This window comes from Mus pahari, chromosome 2, assembly GCF_900095145.1.
Source record: "Mus pahari chromosome 2, PAHARI_EIJ_v1.1, whole genome shotgun sequence".
NCBI classification, from domain to species: domain Eukaryota; kingdom Metazoa; phylum Chordata; class Mammalia; order Rodentia; family Muridae; genus Mus; species Mus pahari.
Genome location: NC_034591.1, coordinates 830,615 through 852,118, shown reverse-complemented (window position 1 = coordinate 852,118; position 21,504 = coordinate 830,615). Strand labels below are relative to the sequence as shown.

At 40.0% G+C, this 21,504-nt stretch overlaps 1 protein-coding gene across 5 annotated transcripts in view; it reads right to left on the bottom strand.

Moving 5' to 3' along the window:
- Akap9 (A-kinase anchoring protein 9) overlaps positions 1-21,504 on the bottom strand; it is a 146,899-nt gene that overhangs the window by 48,126 nt on the left and 77,269 nt on the right. For 3 of the 5 annotated variants that reach the window (XM_029535100.1, XM_029535104.1, XM_029535102.1), the window contains 6 exons: positions 20,799-21,028; positions 7,530-7,692; positions 5,968-6,180; positions 4,866-4,904; positions 3,123-3,355; positions 1,803-1,922 (listed from right to left, as the gene is read on the bottom strand). In XM_029535100.1, the coding sequence (XP_029390960.1) occupies positions 1,803-1,922; positions 3,123-3,355; positions 4,866-4,904; positions 5,968-6,180; positions 7,530-7,692; positions 20,799-21,028 (998 nt within the window). The remainder of the gene's footprint in view (positions 1-1,802; positions 1,923-3,122; positions 3,356-4,865; positions 4,905-5,967; positions 6,181-7,529; positions 7,693-20,798; positions 21,029-21,504) is intronic. The other 2 variants (XM_029535101.1, XM_029535103.1) reach the window with 1 other exon arrangement.

Sequence of the window (21,504 nt, the reverse complement as noted above, 5' to 3'; positions counted from 1 at the left end):
TCTATTTCCTTAGGTGATACAGGACTGTTTAGGTTATTAATCTGATCCTGATTTAACGTTGGTACCTGGTATCTGTCTTGGAATTTGTGTAAATGGATTTTTTTTTGCATAAAGGTTTTACAATGTGTTGGAGATAAACAGATTCAAATTCACTATCTTAAAATAAGTTTGACAGAAAAGATATTTAATGTTTCTACCACCATATTCCCAACACAAATGATAAATGAATGATGTAGTACATATAATACCTCCTGTACATACATTAAAGTACACCCCATAAACTTACTGTTTGTTTTAACTGAAAATTTAAAAATTTTTTAAAATCCAAATACAGTAAGTGAAATCTGCACACCAATGTTCTTTATGAGAATCTGTGCAAAAGCCTCCTCTTTTCTGAGGAGAAAGGGAGGACAGGGGTATTGGACAGAAGAGATGAGAGAGGGACTGAGAGAGGAAGGGAAGGTGCAATCAGTGTAAAGTAAGTAAGTAAACAAATAAATGTCTAAAAATCCAGTTGCTAAATTTTTTTACAATTTTTTTGTTGTATTCTTTCATGTGTGTGTATGTGTGCTTGTGTGTATGAGTGTGCCACAGTGCACATGTGAAAGCCAGAGAACCAGTTGGAGAAGAACTTTCTCTACTTGTGCTCCCCAGGAACAGACTGTTTACCCTGACAGCAGGTGCCTTGACTCAGTGTGGTGGTGAGAATAAGCTTGGCCCAGGGAGTGGCAGTATTAGGGGTTGTGGCCTTGCTGGAGGAGGTGAGGCCTGTTGGAGGAAGTTTGTCACTGTGAGTGTGGGTTTTGAGAGCTTCCTCCAAGCTGCCTGAGGATGTCAGTCTTCTCCTGTTACTGTCAGTCTTCTCCTTTGGAACAAGTTGTTCTCTCTGCAATTCCTGCACCATGCCTGCCTGAGTGCTGACATGCTACTGCCTTGATGATAATAAACTGAACCTCTAAACCTGTAAGCCAGCCCCAATGAAATGTGTCCTTATAAGAGTTGCCTTGGTCATGGTATCTGTTCACAGAAGTAAAACCCTAAGACACTTATTGTCTTAGGGTTACCATTGCTGCAGTGAGACACCAGGGCCAGAAGCAAGTTGAGGAGGAAAAGGTTTATTTTCCTTATACCTCACTTTCACAGTGTAGTCTATTACTGAAAAAAGTCAGCACAGGAACTCAAACAGGACAGGAACCTGGAGGCCCACATTACATGATGCAGAGGCCACATAGGGTGCTTCTTACTGGTCTGCTAGGCCTGCTTTGTTATAGAACCCAGGACCACCAGCCCTGGGATGAGACCACTCACAATGGGCTGGCCCTCTCCTATCAATCACCTTACAACTAGACTATGAAAGCATTTTTCATTTGAGGTACCCCTCCTTTCATATAAATCTAGCCGGTGTCAAGGTGACATAAAATTAGCCAGCAACCTACACTGAGTCATCCTGCTGGTCTGCAAATATCCTCAAATCTATTAAGAACGAGAATAGAAAAACAAATAAGGAAGCTTATTTAGTTATGTAATACACAGAGGGGAATAATTTCACATTTCACCACCTGCCCCCACTGTAGTAGCTGGGTTTGAACACAGGTCTTCACACATGCCAGGTAAGCACATGAACTGTATTCCCAGACCACTACAATGTATTTTATGGTTAAAAAGTACGTTATATTTAAATAACACTTACCTTTTAATTTTTAAGGTTTATATACTATCCACATTTGAAGAATCCACATTTGAGTTTTTGAAGATACCTTATTTTACACTCAAGATACAAACTAATAGAGAAGAGTTCTCACCTCTCTGGTCTGCTGCTCACTCACAGGCTGGAATCTAGGCACAACCTTAAGTTGATGCTCCAGCTTCTGTATTTCCTGCTGAAAAACATCTCTCTCATGCTCTCTATCGATGGCCTGCTCCTGAAATTTAATGATAATGACAATATCAACTACAGTGATGATGATGATGGTGATGATGATATGGCTGGCCATGGTGGCACATGCCTTTGATGCTAGTATTCATGAGGCAAAGGCAGGTGAATTTTGTGAGTTCAAGATCAGTGTAGTCTACATAGCAAGTTCTACACCAACCAGGGTTTCATAGTGAGACCCTGTCTTAAAAATAAACAGACAAAAAATAAAAAACTCTAAGGCTTATGAAACAGCATTATTTAATGTTTATTGTCCCTATTTTTATTTATACCCCTTTAGCTAGAGGTTTGAAGATAATGAGTTGATACACAAACACCCCAAACCATAAAGGCTTACAAGGAAACCCCATTTGGGGGTGGAGGGGCCTATTTGTGCTCTTTGCCAGAAATTTGAATATTTAAAAATCACATGCTGCACCATGCCTTTTGTTTAAATGTTAATGAAGAAAAAGAGGAAGATGAATTTCTGCCCATGACAAATCTACTGCTAATTCAGTCACAGAACAATGAGCAATACATAAATCAGTTTGTTTAATCCTACATAGACTTATATCTGAAAATATAAAAATGTCAGCAACAGATTCCGTGGGCAAGGGAAGGTCATACACTTCTGGAACCCTAAAGAAAGAAGTCGTCCTGTGTGAAAAGGAAAAACCAACACCACTCTGGGTGAGAAGCATGACGGCTGTGCCAGTCCCTGGGCCAAGAGCCACCCTGGGAGCTGTGCATCAGAGAGAGCTCTTGTGCTTCAGAGCTGTGCACAGATGGGTGAGCTCTTGCAGGTCTCACCTGTTGTGGCTACCAGTTAATGGAAAAAACTAGAAAAAGCTTAACTTTGAATTTGGAAAACCAAGCTGCTCAGGGCTATTCACAAACTGGGTGTTTTAATTTGTCTTACATATTCATGTATTATATACTTAACTTTCGTTTGTCATTGCTATGAATTCAACTCAGAGACTCTGGGTACTAAGCACACTTGGGTTGTATTACTGAGCTAAATCCATGGCCTAGTGGTTATTCACCCACCCATGCATTGATCCATCACCCATCTATTCACCTATTTACCTACCCATGTCCTTCCATTTCTTCACCCACCCATATAACTACCCGTCTGTCTGTCCATTCATATCTATCCATTGAACCAAGCAAGACAGGGTTTCAAACCGTAGCCCAAGCTGAAGATACTTACATCTAAAAATTTTCTCATTTTTTCCAGCTGCTTCTCCAGCGCTTGGCTTTGCTGCCTTAGATCTGTGAGTTCAGCGTTCTTCTCTTGCTCCAGTTCTATGAACCTACTGACTTGTTCTTCAACATCTATTTCTAGAGCTTTCACTTGCTTCTGAAGGTCACCACGGACTTTTTCAGCTTGACACTGTACTTCCAGCTTTTCCTTCATTAGTTTTTCTGTCTCCTGCAGAAATTCTGTTTACAAATGTGATAGTGCATTTGGTTAAACTATGATTCATAATGTTGTGACTTCATATTCCTGAAATAAAGGCTGAGAATTTCTTCATATAAATTAAAACATAAATATTATGTAGACTAGGCTGGCCTCGAACTCACAGATATCCACTTGCCACTGCCTCCTGAATGTTGGAATATGCCTGAGTCTCTTAGAAAAGAATAGAGATTTGCTTCAGTGAAGTATAAAAGCTATAATCTCCTAATAATATTTACAATAAAATAATTTATGGTTTGTTAATAATTTTTAAAAAGTTAACCAGTACTTGAAACACAAAAGTAAATGTTCTCTTCTAGAAATATCAAAGTATCTTACTCCTATACAAGAAAACAAATGATTATTAATAAAATTACAATGAATTAACAAAAATTAGAATTCCTATTACAAAAACATATTTTTGTGAAAATAACACAGTAAATAAATAATACATTGAATGCATTTTCATGGTTATGAAAAGAACAAAGTTCAACTGAATTAAAACAAAATGCTGACCACATTTTTAACCATAGGCAAAAATGAGTCCGTGCCAAAGCCGTAACGTCACCTTTCTAGGCACACACAATGAACACAGTAAGCAAATCCTGTAAATCTTTAACCAAGAAAAGGGGAGCAGAAGGAAGAGAGGGAGTGCAGTCAGAACCCCTGGTTAGTCTCAGGTTCTATTATGTTATCCACATCCATGAATGACCTCTTCCTGTTTACATTAAGGGAACAGGAACATGTATGGGGGCCATGAGGTTAGTTCAGCAGATTGTAACATCTGATAAGTGGTCTTCAGTTTTGTTATGAGCAACTGGAGATGAAATGTATTAATACATGGATATAGAAAGGACTCTGTGAAGATCAGCTGCTGTTACTGTAGTGATATAGTACTGACAGCAAAGAAGAAGAACAATAACCAAAAAAAAAAAAAAAAAAAAACCACCCCAAAACCTTTTAGATTTACTTATACTAACCATATACAAACATTGTATTCAGATCTGGCATCTATAGAAAACATCTTTTCTTCTAAAATATTGCCATTATTAGATGTTAATATCAACATACACCTTCATAAAGTCTCTTAGTAAAGACTGATACCTTCCCTACCATCATCTCATGAGCTGTTTTATTTCGAAAGAATTCTCCAAAAAATTAGAGACCAGAGAGCTTAAGGGATTCATAAAACAAAAATAGTGTTTGTTGAAAATACTCAGTATTTTCTTTGAAAATTCAAAGTGGTTTTGGGCTCTGTGGAAAAACAGATGAAATAAGATGATGGTGACTCTGAACCTCAGTTGTTAATAGCAAATCGAAACTTGTTTTTATTATAAATTAAGCTGTGTTAGTGTTGAAAAGAAAAATTGTAAGTGTGAAAGAAACACAACAGAGAAACTGCAAAATTAGAAATGTTAGTTGATAATTAAGGATCACCACATTTTTAGTTGTGAATCTACCACCCAACAACAGTGCATGCAACTCTGCACACACCTGCTCCAGGTGCTGCATCAGCTGCAGCATCTATTGGCCCTACGAGAGTAAACAAAACAGAGAAAACAGATACATAGTTATGGCTTCTACATCCTCAAATATGATAACACATATGTGCACACACTAAAAAGCGGATGTCATTGGGTATCACTGATACCCAGTTCTATGTCTCTTGCATGTTTTGTATATATGACATGAGATCTCCTAACCTTAGAACTTCTAGCCCTAAACCTGTGCCAAACCAAGATGAGCACCCTCTCAGGGGAGACAATGTAGGTTGTATTTCTAAGTTGGTAAAACTGGAGAAACTCCAAACTGATAGAGACCAACTACAGGTTGAGAATCAAAGAGGGCAGCTGGAGAGATGGCTCAGCAGTTAAGATCTCTGACTGCTCTTCCAAAGGTCCCGAGTTCAAATCCCAACAACCACATGGTGGCTCACAACCATCTGTAATGGGATCTGATGCCCTCTTCTGGGATGTCTGAAGACAGCTACAGTGTACTTACATATAATAAATCGATAAATTTTAAAAAATAGAATAAGATAAAAATCAAAGGGGGTGTGGTAAACAGGACTCAAAGTTTATGCTCACAAAGACAGATTTTTACCGCTCAAACTTTAAGAAATGAAAATGAGTCATTATATAGTTAAATGTTCTTGGAATCCTCCTGACCAGGATGTCAGATGTCCCTTGGGTCTCCTCAGCTTGCCCACCCACACTGCCTACCCCTGCTCATGAGCAGCATCGCATCAGAGTTTATGACATTTGCATGGCCTCTCTCCCACTAAAGAACTCTGTCCTGCCCATTTCCAAAACCACACAGACCCATCACTCGTAGCTTTTTTCTTTTGATACAGATGTTTCAGCATAAGTAATCTTCTTTTCCTATTAACAGTTAATATGCTTAAAAGGCAAAATAGGAAATATGATTTCATAAAAATGGCTACTAACAATTTGCCTTGAAAGTATATTTTCCTAACATTTTCAAGTTTGTATATAAAATGTATGAATAATGGCACTGGAGAGGATAATCTGTCATAGGAGCATCCGACAACTATGACTGGCAGAGGAACTGTAAGATACAAAGCCTTGGTACATACGCTGCTCCACCGGGCCAGCCTCGGCTCTCATCGCCTCCCTCTGCCTGGACAGCAACTCCCGCTCCTCTTCCATCCGGCGCTGGTCTGACTCCAGTTCCTGCAGCCTGTTATTCATACACAATAACTCCTGCTCAAGATGCTCTATTATATCGGTTTTTTCTTGAATTTGCCTTTCAAAGAGAGTTTTTTCATCCGAGTACCCATCAATGACACCTATAAGACATAATGGAAGGAAATGGAGTTGTCTCTAATTTAAATTCACCATCAGGTTTTGTTTTGTGAGGCAAGGTCTTACTATTAGACCCTAAGCTGGCCTTGAATATTATGATCCTCCTACCTCAGCCTTCTGCGTGTTAAGATAGCAGACGTGTGCATCTAAGCCAAGCTTCCCATTAGATTTTAATAATAACAAGAAAAAACATTCTATTAGCAAAACTTTAAATCACTTCATCTTATTAAAAGCTGAATGTTCCCAATCTGTATGTTGCCGATTTGTCTTACTGACTATTGACACTGGACCACCAAGCAGACAGCATACACCAACTGATATGAGGCCCCCTACACACACACAGTAGAGGACTTCCAGGTCTGTGTTCATTCAGAGATGACGCACCTAACCCTCAAGAGACTGGAGGCCCCTGGAGTTTAGAGGTCATGTGTATGTGGGGGTAGGGTGGGGGGAGGAGATAGGGGGTGGGGGGGGAGGTGTGGGATGTGGAACAGTTGGAGGGTGGATCAGGGCAGGGATAAAATATGGAGTGTAAAAAAAAAAAACAAAAAATAATAAATAAATAAATACATAAATACATAAAAACCAATAACAAATTGATATAAGCATTACCTATGAGTAATTAGAAATATAATTGACTATAAACTCAAAAATGAAGTAATTTAAAAAAAAAAACTGAATGAACTTTAAAAACCTGAAGCTGAACCTTACTGTCACTTTTACAGTGTAATCCTTTTCTTGTTTACACTGTACATAAACATGAAATGTCCCCTAAACTGTCCAGTACTTTGCTCTACACTAAAGTCCCACAACACACATGTGACTCAGTTTTCCAAGCAGACATAAAAAGACAGGCTCCTAGGACCCGCATGCTTGTGAACTGAGTCACATTTTACTCGTCTAGAGAAGGCTGATGGTTAAGCAGCCCTCGAAGGCCAACACCCTCAACAGCGCAGGAGAGGAGGAGAGGGCTTCGGGGGCTCAAAGCCTACAGTAACCATTTAATTATGACTTTAGAGCATTCAAATGACATCCTTAGTATCCGTCTTCTCACTTGAAAGAATCACCCGAGGCTCACCATCATCTACTTTTGAATCATCTAGAATTTCTAATGCTATCTCTAATGTTCTAAAGTCTTTGGAGTGTGGGAGAGTGTGTGCACATGCTTTCTTGGTTTTTTAAAATCACCTAAGGAAGCTCTGAGGACAAACTCTAACTATTTGTCAGTGGCCACTTTCCATCACACTGGTTTGTGCTAACTGGCTGTGCATCGCCATCTCTGTCTTAGGACTGAAACACCGCCTGTCTCAGTGGTCACAGGCAGGGCTCTTACTCTCAGCTTTATTGAGCTCCTCGGCCAGCTGCTCCCTGGCCCGGGACTCCTCCTGAAGGCGCTCTCGAAGTTCTTCCAGGCAATGAAGTGACTCTGTTGCCTCTTGTTTTTGTCTAAATGACTCACGCATCAACTCTGTCTGTGTAACTTTCGCATGTTCAAGCTAAACCAGGAAGGCAAGAGGACAAAAAGGAAGATAAGTGATGAGAATCCAGTGTCATTTCTCATTAACAAGCAAAGAACTAAGAAAGGATCTCAAGTGAAGACATCTTATTAAGTTTCAGCCAAACACGTGCAGCATATTAACAGCAGGTAGGATAAGTTATGGCAGATAACACACATTTGCTGCATACCACTTTCTGTAAGAGACGAAGGCTAGTTTTAGTAAGCTATAGAATATGCTTCTTACGTTAAAACGGTGGACACAGATTCTGTCATACAAAGGTGGGGTATAGAGCTACTGAAGCAAAGTGCTGACTGTATTCGCTACAGACGCTAAGACAAACCTCAACATTTTGACTGACAGTACTGTATGGTGCACTAATAGATGACATCAAAAGCAAAATCCCCGAGATGCAGGAAATGAAATTATAACGTATGTGCTTATGTAACTCAAAGCTTTGAACTTTTGAAAGAATTTGTAAAAATTCTGAAGCTTCTGGAGATATTCTACTTTCTGAAAACCTTTGGACTCCAGAAACACAGCTCTCAAGCAGGAGGTAAACAGGGCAGGGCTACTGAGTCAGCTGTGTGATGTCACAGAGGCACTGTCCATCGCCTGTCGCCTCCTCAGTATCTGTCCTAGTCAGCAAGAGTCCACAGCCTTCAAACAAGTAGCTGTGTGTGTCAGCAACAGGGTCACAGCAAGTCTTGGAAATCTGTTAAGTTTCTAAGTACTTTGTGCACCTCAAAGATATAACTACCAAGCTTTAAATTTAAAATATAAACAAATATACTAGTTTCTAGCTTAGACATCAGTAAAGTATCATAAAATACCTTAATATTAACATATGATTATATACATTAATATAATTCTAAATGTACAATTATAAACAATATAATATAAATACATAATCAGAAGTATAATTATAAATAATTCATACCAAGGTATTTTATATTATTTGTGACTATTGTGAAGGGTATTGNTNCCCTAATTTCTTTCTCAGCCCGTTTATCCTTTGTGTAGAGAAAGGCTACTGATTTGAGTTAATTTTATATCCAGATACTTCACTGAAGTTGTTTACCAGGTTTAAGAGGTCTCTGGTGGAATTTTTGGGGTCACTTATATATTCTATCATATCATCTGCAAATAGTGATATTTTGACTTCTTCAGCAATACCACTCCTAGGCATATACCAAGAAGATGCTCCAACTTGAATAAGGACACATGAATAGCCAGAAGCTGGAAAGTGCCCAGATGTCCCTCAACAGAGGAATGGATACAGAAAATGTGGTATATTTACACAACTGAGTACTATTCAGCTATTAAAAACAATGAATTTATGAAATTCTTAGACAAATGGATCTGGAGAATATCATCCTAAGTGAGGTAACCCAATCACAAAAGAACACACATGACATGCACTCACTGATAAGTGGATATTAGACCACAAGCTCAGAATATCCCAGATACAATTTGCATAACACATGAAACTCAAGAAGAAGGAAGACCAAAGTGTGGATAATTTGATCCTTCTTAGAATGGGGAACAAAATGCCAATGGAAGGAGTTACAGAGACAAAGTTCGGAGCAGAGACTGAAAGAATGACCATCCAGAGACTGCCCCACCTGGGGATCCATCCCATAAACAACCACCAAAACCAGATACTACTGCAGATGCCAACAAGAGCTTGCTGACAAGAGCCTGATATAGCTGTCTCCTGAGAGGCTCTGCCAGTGCCTGTAAAATATAGAAATGGATGCTCACAGTCATCCATTGGACAGAGCACAGAGTCCCCAATGAAGGAGCTAGAAGTACCCAAGCAGCTGACGGGGTTTGCAGCCTGATAGGAGGAACAACAATATGAACTAACTAGTACCCCCAGAGCTCCCTGGGACTAAACCACCAACAAAGGATTTAAAACAAAATAATAAAATCCTGCTTTGCATGAGTGAATTGCCAAACCTTTGCTTTTATCTCTCATTTCACAAGATGCAAGCTAGCTAGCTGGAAAGGTCATTTAAAGATTTACAATAAAAACACAACAGCAAAAAACAAAACAAAACAAAAAAGTTGAACCAATAAAACTACCAATAATTACAGACATGATAGCATAGTGGGATCCAAACTTCACGGGGATAAAAGATCATCTTTAAACTAAGCTTGCTTGAATAATTTATACTTAAATTTCTCCCACCCATGTAGGGCATGATTGGTGCCTACTATGTGTAACAACATACACTATATAAACAAACCAAATAAAGAGCTTTTGCTTCTCAGTCAACAGTATGAAAGTGTGGGTAAAGCGTCAGTAAGGATTCTGTCACTTCAAACACTGTTGGTGAGGCAGCAAAACTATTCTGAAAGTCATCTGGCATGTTAAACATTAGCTAAGACGTATAGCTGAAGCTATTCAAGTCATAAAAACAATGATGATAGGATACAGAGAATTTCACAACTCATTTAAGGATCCTATGAACTGGAAATATTGAACATGCAGGCATTTTATGCTGAACATTTAACCTTAGCAGTGTTTACAAAATACATTTCACCTTAAAGGGTGAAAGGTTATTTCTCTATACAATTATTAGGCTCATTAAAAGAGAAAGTAAGTCCCCAAGGCTGTAAAAACATTTTTTTCAGAATCCAGGCTCCCTTCCCCTTGTCTAGAGCTTGCACCAACAGGGCATCAGATTACAAACATGTTCTAACTTGGCTTCCCAGTTCACAAGGCAGTTCTAAACACACAACACCTACTCCCTTAAACACATTCATTTCATTTTTTATTTTGGAACAGTATTACACAGGGATACAGAATCTCACAGACACAAAGGATCTTTTTAAATAGCTTGACTGATGCTGGAGAAATGGAGTATTGAGCTTATGCCACTATCTGATGTCAAAGGCAGCTAAGCGGGAATTTTAGGAGAAATTCAGCCCCTCCACCCAGCCCCGGTGTACCAGTCCACCAAACCAGCGCAAGGGCTGGCTCCAGTCAGCGCAATACGAACGACATTCCCATCTCATTACAGTTCACTACTGTTGTAAAGAGCTGCTGTATACTTACTGAATAAGGAGGGGTAGGCAGTGAAATTTTAGAAATAAGCTTTACTATATGTCCGTTTCTTTTGTGAGTCAAATGAAAAACAGAAGTGTTGATAATTACTGAGTTACTGTCATCCAAATGTTCACACAGAGGATAAGGGTATGGCAGAGGCACTCGAGATTCAACCTCATAGACGTCCTCCTCCTGGTCTTCCAACCAAGAGCCACTGAGCTGGCCAGTGGCCAAGTAGGTCCTGTAAGAATCCATTCTAGACAAAGCTGCTCCAGCCGATCTTCTCCCAACTACATCACGGAGTCCTTGTTAATTTATTAAGAGATCCCATTCTGGCACAAAGTTTTCTTTTTACTATTCATGAGTAAAATAAATTCATATAAACTGAACAACAAAAGATACAAAAGTTCAGCTTAAAAAAAAAAAAACCAAAACCTCAAATTTCACAAAAGTGCATTAATCAAAAAAAAAAAAAAAAAAAAAAAAAAAGCAACAAATAAAAAAATAAATAAATAAATGCAACAAACAAAATAGTCCCAATTAGAATAATTAAAATCCTTGTCAAATGAAAGGACAAAATTATAAAGATCTAATTAGTCTAGCAATAGATCTGCTCTCAGTATCCAGTGTATCTGTGGTAATAAGTCTTCTCTGCAGATCCTGGCAGGCGAGGTCAGCTTGTCCATCTCCATGGCAGCACTCTTGAGAAACTCAGCCGGACTTTCCCCTGCTCTTCAAGCCTCACTATTCAAAAGCAAAAGCTCCTCTGAACTGAGCTATTCAAATAACGTCCGTGCCCAGCCAAAGGTCTCAGGCAGTGTCCCTGAGGAACAGGCCAGAGCAGAGGGTGTGGTAAATGTCAGTCAGTGCCTACAGGTAAGCCGAGAGACAGGCAGACAGCGAGCACGCCCACACAAAGCCTGCCTGACAGGATCCAAGTTCCACATCAGAGCTTTGAGAAGGGTATTTAGACAAGTTTATAATGCTATGGAAGATAAGCTAGTGTTTTTCCATCTCACTAAAAAGTTGTTTTAAGACTATAAAACAGAAAGTATGCTTTGTGTTCATATTATTAATTCAAGTCTATCAAACAATCATTATTTCTGAAAAAACTGGATGATATTTCCTCATTTAAGAAGTCACTGCCTATAAATGTTTTGGTTACAACACATTTCTACAGTTTCTAAAATGTATGTTAAGGAAAATGCTCTTTGTATTATATATATATAATACTTGGCAATTACATTCTCTATAACAGCCTTTGAACCCTGACTAAGATGTTAAGGCCCAAGTTGTAAATGACAGCCAGTCTCTGGTTGCTCCAGAAACTTAAGCAACAGTGAGTTAAACAGTCACTCAAATTTAAATTTAAAAAATACTATTGATAATTAAATAGATTCTCAATTATGAAAGTTGTTTTAAATAAGAAATGGGAAAACCTATGCTAAAGCAAGCAGGCAATACCACCAAAACTGTGTTTTACAGTCATTCTAATTACATAGTCTGTGCTGGCATTCAAATTCTTCCTAGTAAACTAGTAAACAAGGCAATAGAAGGGGAGAGGGTGGGAGAGAGACAGTGACACAGAGGGACAGAGAGAGATTGAGTCATTTCCATAGGAAGCCCGGAAGCCTAATGGTGATGCGTGTGGTTGGGAAGCAATGAATAAGTCTTTACATGCTGGCCATTGTTTATTATAGATGCTTACATTGTCACGTTAGTCACAGAAGATGTCTTACTACCTATGCAAGATGGCGGGATAATCCCATTACTGCTGTAGTTCAATGTAATTTTACTTCTTTCCATGTGTTTGTGTGTGTGTGTGTGTGTGTGTGTGTGTGTGTGTGTGTGTGTGTGTGTGTTGCATCTATATGTAGAGGCCAGAGGTGGAAGTCAGGAATCATCTGAATTACTCTTCCATACTATTTATCAAGGCAGTTTCACCATCAAACCCAAAGCTTGCCAATGCGGCTGTGGTGCAAGGCAGTTTGCTCTGATGGGCAGATGAGCCACCAGACCCACTCTGAATTTTTGTGAATTCTCAGGATCTCGACTGTGAACCTCATACTGGTGTGGGAAGTGCTTTTAACCACTGAGCCAGCTCTTTAGCCCAACACTTAACATTTTAAAAGTTTGAAACCAGAGTGGGACTTGTTCTCTGCCTTACTTCCTGAGATGGTCTCTCACTGAACCTGGCTAGGATGATTAGTCAGTAAACCCCCAAAACCTCTGTACAGGTCCTCTTTCCCCAAGCACTGTGGTTACAGGAGAACGGGACCATGCCTGGCTTTTCACAGTCACTAGAGATCCAAGCTCAGGCTCTCAGGCATGGTCCCAAGAGCACTCTCATTTACTGAGCCATTTCCCCCTCTCTACTGGGACTGTATGAGGGTTCATAAGATATAAACATGCCCAGTGTCAACATTTTTTCTTAAAATATTCTTCCCAAAAGAACAAAACCATGAAGGTTAAAAAAAAAAAAAATACTCTTCATACATAGTAACTCATATGTCAGGAAAGGAATTAGCACACGGTTAAGATACAAGAGTTAGAATATATAATAGGTTAATGTTTAGTCACCAGGGAGTGGAATTGTTTGAAAGGATTAAAAGGATTGGGAGGTATGACCTTGTTGGTTTCAGAAGCCACGTCAGTCTCTGGCTCTCTCCCACTCTTTGCCTGTGGATCAGGATGTAGCTCTCAGCTACTTCTCCAGCACTAAGGTTCTAATGCCATGCTCCCTGACACGACAATAATGGACCAAGCCTCTGAAACTGTAAGTGAGCCCCCAATCAACGGCCTTCTTCATATGTTGCCTTGATCATGGTGTCACTTCACAGCAATAGAACAGTGACTAAGACAATAACAGTGCATATATGATAATATACTCTATTAATCCTTGTTCAGGAAGAATACCTTTAATTAAAACAGTTCAAAATATGCTCTATTGCTTTTGCCCAATTTTAGAAGTAGGCACACCTTGCTTCTACATGCATACATACACATACATATGTGTGTGTATGTGTGTGTGTGTGTGTGTGTGTGTGTGTGTGTGTGTAGTCTACATAAACCATTTTTTTCCATAACCAAGGACACAGATTAAGGTAAGAGACCACACACATTAGGGGCTGGAGGGACAGCACTACGGTTAAGAGCACCTGTTGCTCTTCCATAGGACTCCCCAGTTTGATTACTGGCACTAACATGAAAGCTCACAACCATATGTAATCCCAGTTATCTGAGACCCTCTTCCAGTCTCTGTGGGTCCCAGCAAGCATGTGGTAGATTGCCACTAAAGGTAAACGGCCTGGGTTAACTCTACCACCTGACTGTAAGCTAGGCAGCCACCACACCCCATTACTCCAATCTATCTTTAGCAAAGGGCCAAAGTGCTGGTTTTAAAAATTGAGAATCTCAATATCCAAAGATGAAAACAATCTCTATGCCCTTTAAGCAATGAATATGCAAATTTAACAATTCACAAAAATATAAAATTTAACATTTCACAAAAAGGAACAACATCAACAACAAAAACCCTATCATTACACACAACAGAGCAATCAAGTCATAGTCACAGTTTAAGGCAACTGAAGGTAGACTTGAAAGGGAACATAAATATGCTTTCATTTATGACACTCTTACAAGCAGGACACCGAAAGTAAGGAACAGAAGCCAGTGTTTGCAAAAGGCAGGGAGATGGCTGACTGTAAGGAGTGGAACCAGGGCACACTGGGGTGATGAAATATGTTGTACTGTCACTTCAGTGTAGGTACATGCAACTCTCAACTGGAAGAACTGTCCACATAGAGTTAATTTTTTCATTCTTAAAGAACTATTCACCAGAGGAAGACACCAAAATGAAAAAAAAAATTTCACAAATTGAGTCTAACAGGGATGGGGGAGGTGCGTATGAGATGACACCCTTAGCTGAAGAGTTTATGGCTGCTAAGAGGGAAAGTCAGTTTTCTTTAGGGGTGTGATCTCTGGTAAATGATCTTGTTCCAGTATAGTTCCACACCCATGTGTATATGAGCAGAACTAACTGAACTGTTTGTTTGAGGGTGTGTGTGTGTGTGTGTGTGTGTGAAGTCAGATGTTTTAGCATCAAAATAGCATCAAATGTCTGGTTTAAAGCTGTTCCTGAAACAGTAATGTGATGGGTGAATGGGCAGGAGGGTACCACATGTGATAGAGACTCAGAGCATTCCAGCTGAGAAGTGACAGAGGCTAAGCTCCTCTGTTTCCAGTGTTTAGGAATCTAACAGAAGTTGGTAAAATCCAGTGAAGAAGGTGCACTGAAAATGAGGGCGTGCCTCAGGTCTGAATCTGTGACTGGTGAGGACAAAGGTGAATTATGTATCACCACTAGCATAAGATTCGTCTTTTGACTCAAACGGTTTGTATCTGCACAAGCAGAATTATCCTTGTGCAGTTTCCTAGCTTCACAGTCACAATGGGAGTGTGGTGTGTGTGTGTGCGCGCGATAAGCAAGCAGTACAGGACATCAGCAGTGCTTTCGCAGCCCTTCTATGGGTCTAAGGGTATTCTCAAAAAGATTGAAAGCTCTGTTGACTCCACAGCTGTAAACAATGAACAGTGTTCTCTGTGATCTGGGTTCTGCATCACTCTGACCCTTTTCTACACTTCCTTTGCACTTTGCCACAGATACACAGGTCCTCTTTATCAGCCATACCACATGGCCTTCATACCTGTTCCTCTGTGGAACATTCTTTCCATTTACCTGTCTGCTGGAAAGGTCATTTTACTATTTTATGCATACATATTTGCCTCCATGCATTTCTGCACCACTAGTGTGCCAGGCTCCCAGAAGAGGGCGCTGTGGAAGAGCAGCCCACGTTCAGAACTGCTGAGCCACCCCTGCAGCCCTCACCTCCTTAATGTATTTGCTAATTACGTTATCACAAAAGCCCTTCCGTTATATAATAAAGTACTCCATTTACCACCATGTTTTACTTATGTTACGCTTCAGCAGTTATCTGACATAACAACATTTTATTGATTACTGGCCACCATGATAAACAAGCCCTTGAAAGTGGGGATTTTTCCATTTTGTATGAAGTAGGTACTCAAACAATGTGCGGAGGTGAATGACTGTCTCCAGCATTGAGCACCTAGGCACCCATGTTGGTGCTGCTCTCTCCACTAAGTTCAGGTATCCTGTGCAGAACTGTAGTGGCTACTCCCAGCTGTCAACTTGACTATATCTGGAATGAACTACAATCCAGAATTGCAAGGCTCACCAGTGACCCTAATCTGGAGGCTGGGAGATACAAAGTTCTGAACTGGATCTTGGCATGGAGATCTTGAAGCATAGTGGCTATGGATTCCAGAAGATTAAGACAGGGAGATCTCCAAGTTCAAGGTCATCTGGGATTAAAGGCATGGTGGCACACACCTTTAATCTGGGCCACACCTTCTGCTGGAGACCTACATAAGGACATTGGAAGGAGAACATTTACTCTCTTTTCTTCGCCCACTTGCTTTGTGGGACTGAGCAGTGCAGCATTGCCAGAGACAAGGTGATTGTAGTTATTATACTGGACAGAGTAGACAAAACAATGTTTACAATGACATACCCGTAATGGTCAGCACAGGAGAGGTGAAATTTATAATGGCATGACCCGCCTGGACCTTTGGTACTGGCTAATCAGTCATGGTGTTTCCAGGCACGAAATAGATAGGAAGCCTACTGCATATATGTTTGATCTGTATAAGCAGAAAATTTTTCAAACAAATGAAAGAAAGGCTTCATTGGATCGTGGCAAAAGACCATCTTGGCCAGTGAATCAATTTCCAGACTTGAGCCAGTTTGCAGATCCTGAATCCCTTGAATGAAGGGGTGGCCAGGTTCCCCTGAGGAAGGATCTTGATAAGACACATAAAAGTTTTGCTGTTAGCCTTTCTCCAGTTCTTCCCCAGAGGGAAATACGGCCTTTCACAAGGGTAACTGTGCACCGGGGGACAGGAAATAATCAGAATTTCTGGGGTCTATTGGATACTGGTTCTGAGTTGACACTGATCCCAGGAGATCCCAAGAAACACTGTGGCCCTCCAGTTAAAGTAGGAGCTTATGGAAGACAAGTGATTAATGGAGTTTTGACTAGTGTCCAACTCACAGTAGGTACAGTAGTTTCCCAAACATATCCTGTGGTCATTTCTCCAGTTCCAGAATGTATAATTGGGAGATATATTCAGAAATTGGCAGAATTCTCACATTGGTTCCCTGAAATAGCCCTGGGTGAGGGCTATTATGGATGGAAAGGCTAAATGGAAGCCTTTAGAGTTGTCTCTGCCAAAGAAAATAGTGAATCAAAAANAGTATCGTATTCCTGGAGGAATTGCAGAAATTACTGCCACTATCAAGGACTTGAAAGATGCAGGGATGGTGGTTCCCACCACATCTGTATTTAACTCTATCTGGCCAGTGCAGAAAACAGATGGATTATGGAGAATGGAAGTTGACTATCAAAAACTAAATCAGGTAGTAACTCCAACTGCAGCTGCTATACCAGATGTCGTTTCGTTACTTGAACAAATCAACACATCTCCTGGCACTTGGTATGCTGCCATTGATCTGGCAAATGCCTTCTTCTCAGTACCTGTCCATAGGGACCACCAGAAGCAATTTGCTTTCAGTTGGCAAGGCCAGCAGTATACTTTCAGTTTTGTCTCAAGGATATATTAACTCTCCTGCCCTGTGTCATAATTTAGTTAGAAGGGATCTTAATCGTTTGGTTCTTCCAAAAAATATCACATTGGTGCACTATATTGATGACATTATGCTGATTGGACCAAGTGAGCAGGAAGTAGCAACCACTTTGACCTCATTGGTAACACACATGCGTATCAGAGGATGGGAAATAAATCCAACCAAAATTCAAGGACCATCTACCTCAGTGAAATTCTTAGCAGCTTGGAAGTCTTGGGCAGCCAGAGCATGTGCAGCTCACTAGGGGCTGTGGTGCTGCTGCTCTGGGGTGCCTGCCTGTCTCAAAAAAAAAAAAAAAAAAAACAAAAAAACTCAAAAAAAAAAAAAAAAAAAAAACAAGCTGAGAATGATCCCGACTATGCTGTGGCCAGGCTCTGCTGTGCCTCACAATCCCATCTCTTAAACAGATGACTGTTCTGCGTGTGGACTTGGCCTAAGGTGTTGAGTGTTTCAGGTAGAGTCACACACTTGGCTGGTAACGGCACACAATTATGAGGAGGCTTGCCTCTAGCTGTCTATTAAAACAAGTAGCCTGTGAGCACTACTTATCACTTGTGAATTATCCACTACTTTCTACAGTGGCTTTCAAAAGGACATATTGCACCAACCAGATAGACCATACTTTACATTAACCTCATTCAAAAGCTCTAATAAGAATGACAGTCAAAAGATCCAAGTCCAAAATATTTAAGAATGGTCAAGAAAAAAATATGTAGTAAGAGCTATGCTCTTGGAATGACAGTGCACATAGGCTATAGAGGTGAAAGGAGGACGCCAGGGCTACGTCTGAGCAAACATGACGAAGAGAAGAGAAGGGGAAGCTTAACCAAAACCAAATTAGTACAAAATACCACTATTATGTTTAAAAATTAAAAAATTATAAAAACAAAGTATATATTACCCAAGGTAAACATTAACATGGCAGCCATAGCAAAACAAAAGGAGCAAGCTGACATGGCAAGCCAGTATAAAATCATACTGAACAATATCCACCATACACAGCGTGATTGTAATTCATATGCATCCAAGCTTTACAAGTGCTGAAATGCAACCACTTTAACGGATGAATTACCTCACCTCACGTGACCCAGGGGAGCCTGCAAAGCCACAGACACATGAGCCCTCTAGAGGGAAACCCCAGCCAAGGCATTAGCTCACTCGAAGAGTAAAGAAGCTAAAAATACATCTGTGTAGAAAATAGCTATTTTTTTTTTTTTTTTTTTTGGTTTTTTCGAGACAGGGTTTCTCTGTATAGTCCTGGCTGTCCTGGAACTCACTTTGTAGACCAGGCTGGCCTTGAACTCAGAAATACACCTGCCTCTGCCTCCCGAGTGCTGGGATTAAAGGCGTGGGCCACCATGCCCGGCTGAAAATAGCTATTTTCTTAACTACAGAATTTCACATTATGACACAGTATTTAGGATGTCAGTTCTTAAGTTAAAGTCCCCTGCACTTTGGCTAAAGACCAGACTCTCTGATACTAAGTGTAACTTGCTGCCTGGTTAAATGAGTAACACGAGTAAAGCTGGCTTTTATTGGTACCGTTTTCTCTCCAATTGTTTGGATGGTGATAAAGAAATATCACTCTGGATTTTGGTATAAAGTGGGATCACCAAAGTGAATTGTACCAAATGCCCTGCAACGGGAAACCGATAAATAGTTAAGTTTTTACAAACACTAGATGGGACAATATGGTACCACCAGAACCTACCTATTCTACTATAGCAACCCCTGAATATTCCAACACAGCAGAAACACAAGAAACTAACATTAAAACCAACACTAGGAAGATGATAGAAGTCCTTACACAAGAAATATATAAATCTGTTAAAGAAAGCCCCAAAAAACACAAATAAACAATGGGAGGAAATGAATAAATCCCCAAGAAAGCTGGGGGGGGGGGGCAAGTAAAGGAAATGAATAGAACTGTTCAAGATGCACACCATTACCATTACCATTACCATTACTATTACCATTACCATTACCATCACCACCAAGACCAACAACCATAGAATAGGAATTAACAATCATTGGTCAATGATATCTCATGATATCAGGCTAACAGAATGGATGTGAAAATAGGACCCATTATCCTGCAGCATATAAGAAACACATCCCAACATCAAAGAAAGACATTATTTCAGAGTAAAAGGTTAAAAAAGAGATTTTCCAAAGATATAGAGCCAAGCAGCAAGCTGGTGTAGTCACTTTAATATCTAACAAAACAGGCTTTCACCCTAAACTAATCAAAAGAGATGAGAACACTTCATACGCATCAAAGGAAAAGTCCACCAAGCTGCCACCCACATTCTGAATATCTATACCCCAAACACAAGGGCAACCATATTTGTAAAAGAAACTCTATTAAAGCTTAAATGACACATTGAACCCCACGCATTAATAGTGGGGGACTTCAATACTCCATTGTCACCAATGGACAAATCATCTAGAAAAAAAAAAAGTAAACAGAAATAATGGCGCTAACAGATATTATGACCCAAATGGACAGAGCGGGATCTGTAGAACCTCTCACCCAAACACAAAAGGACATACCTTCTTCACAGCACCTCCAGAACTTTCTCCAAAATTGACTTCATACTGTCATAAAGCTAGTCTCAACAAATAAACGAAGATTAAAATAATTCCCTGTATCCTAACAGACCACCATAGATTGAAGCTAGATTACAACAATAGAAAACCTATAAACGCATGAAAACTCTCTATTGAATGGCCACTAGGGCAAAGGAAGAAATAAAGAAATTAAAGACATTTTAGAATTCAATGAATACGAAGGTACAGAATTTACAGAACATTTCATATAATGGTAGTGTTAACATCTCTTTGATATAAAAAAAAAAAACCAACATACGATAGTCTAGATAACCTGACCATTAAAGTAACCATGAATTTTAAAACTGAAAGACTCCATTAACAGAATACATCACCCTTTACCAACTGAAAAGCATACTGGTAACAGGGTTGGTAAAATACAACCCACTTTTACCCGTGTGCTTGTATACTTCTGTTTCGGGACTGGAGAGTGAATTCTCACAAGCCCTCTAAGCACTTGACCTGTGAGTTATTTTCCTGGACCTTTATTTACACTTTTTTTAAAGGCAGGGTCTCATTAAGCTGCCCAGGCCTGCCAAATAGAAGGAATTACTGGTCTGCTTTGCTAGACCCAACCTGAACACAACCAATTATTAAAAGGAAGCCTGGCCAAATTTCTGTGGGACAGTAGAGAGGATCCTTAAGTCAGCCATGGTTTAGCAGAAAGTCTGCATTAAGCTCTGCAGACACCGCTCCAAGAAAAGAGGTTACCTGACTGTTGGTTTCACTTATGGCTTCGAGGAGCTTTTCAACTGCTGCTTGTAGTCGAGAGCTGATGTTCAACATAAGTTCTTCATTTTCAGGATCTATTACAGGCCCAGCAAAACCACTCCTCACGAGCCGCTGTGACAGCTCTGCGCCTTCCTCCGTGACTCTGGACCAAATGCTGTCATGGGCTGCTATGGCAGTTCCAGGATAGGAGGGTATGGACTCATCCATAGCTACAAGAGTGGTAAGTTAGAGGCATCAATTAATCACTTACAATTACAGCATCGAGTAACTGAAGATACCAAGTCAGGCTAAAACTACATCATCACATCCCAAGGTCTTTCAATAACAACTTCTTAGCAGGGTGAATATGCAAAGCAAGAGCACTGGACAGCAGTCAGACAGATATAAAAGGGCAGTGCTGTGCAGAAACTAACCCTTGGGTTATTTAGAATCTTTTCTTTGATGGAGAATTGTTTTTTGGTGCAGGGGATCAATTCTGCAGCTTTAGTATATAGACCGTACACTGAGCCACACTCACCATCTAATGGAACACAAGACAGCGTGGAATAGCTATTGTAGTGGCTATTCCTGGTTGTCAACTTGACTATATTTGAAATGAACTACAATCCAGAATTGGAAGGCTCACCAGTGAACCTAATCTGGAGACTGGGAGATAGAAGTTTCTGATCTGGATCTTGGTATGGAG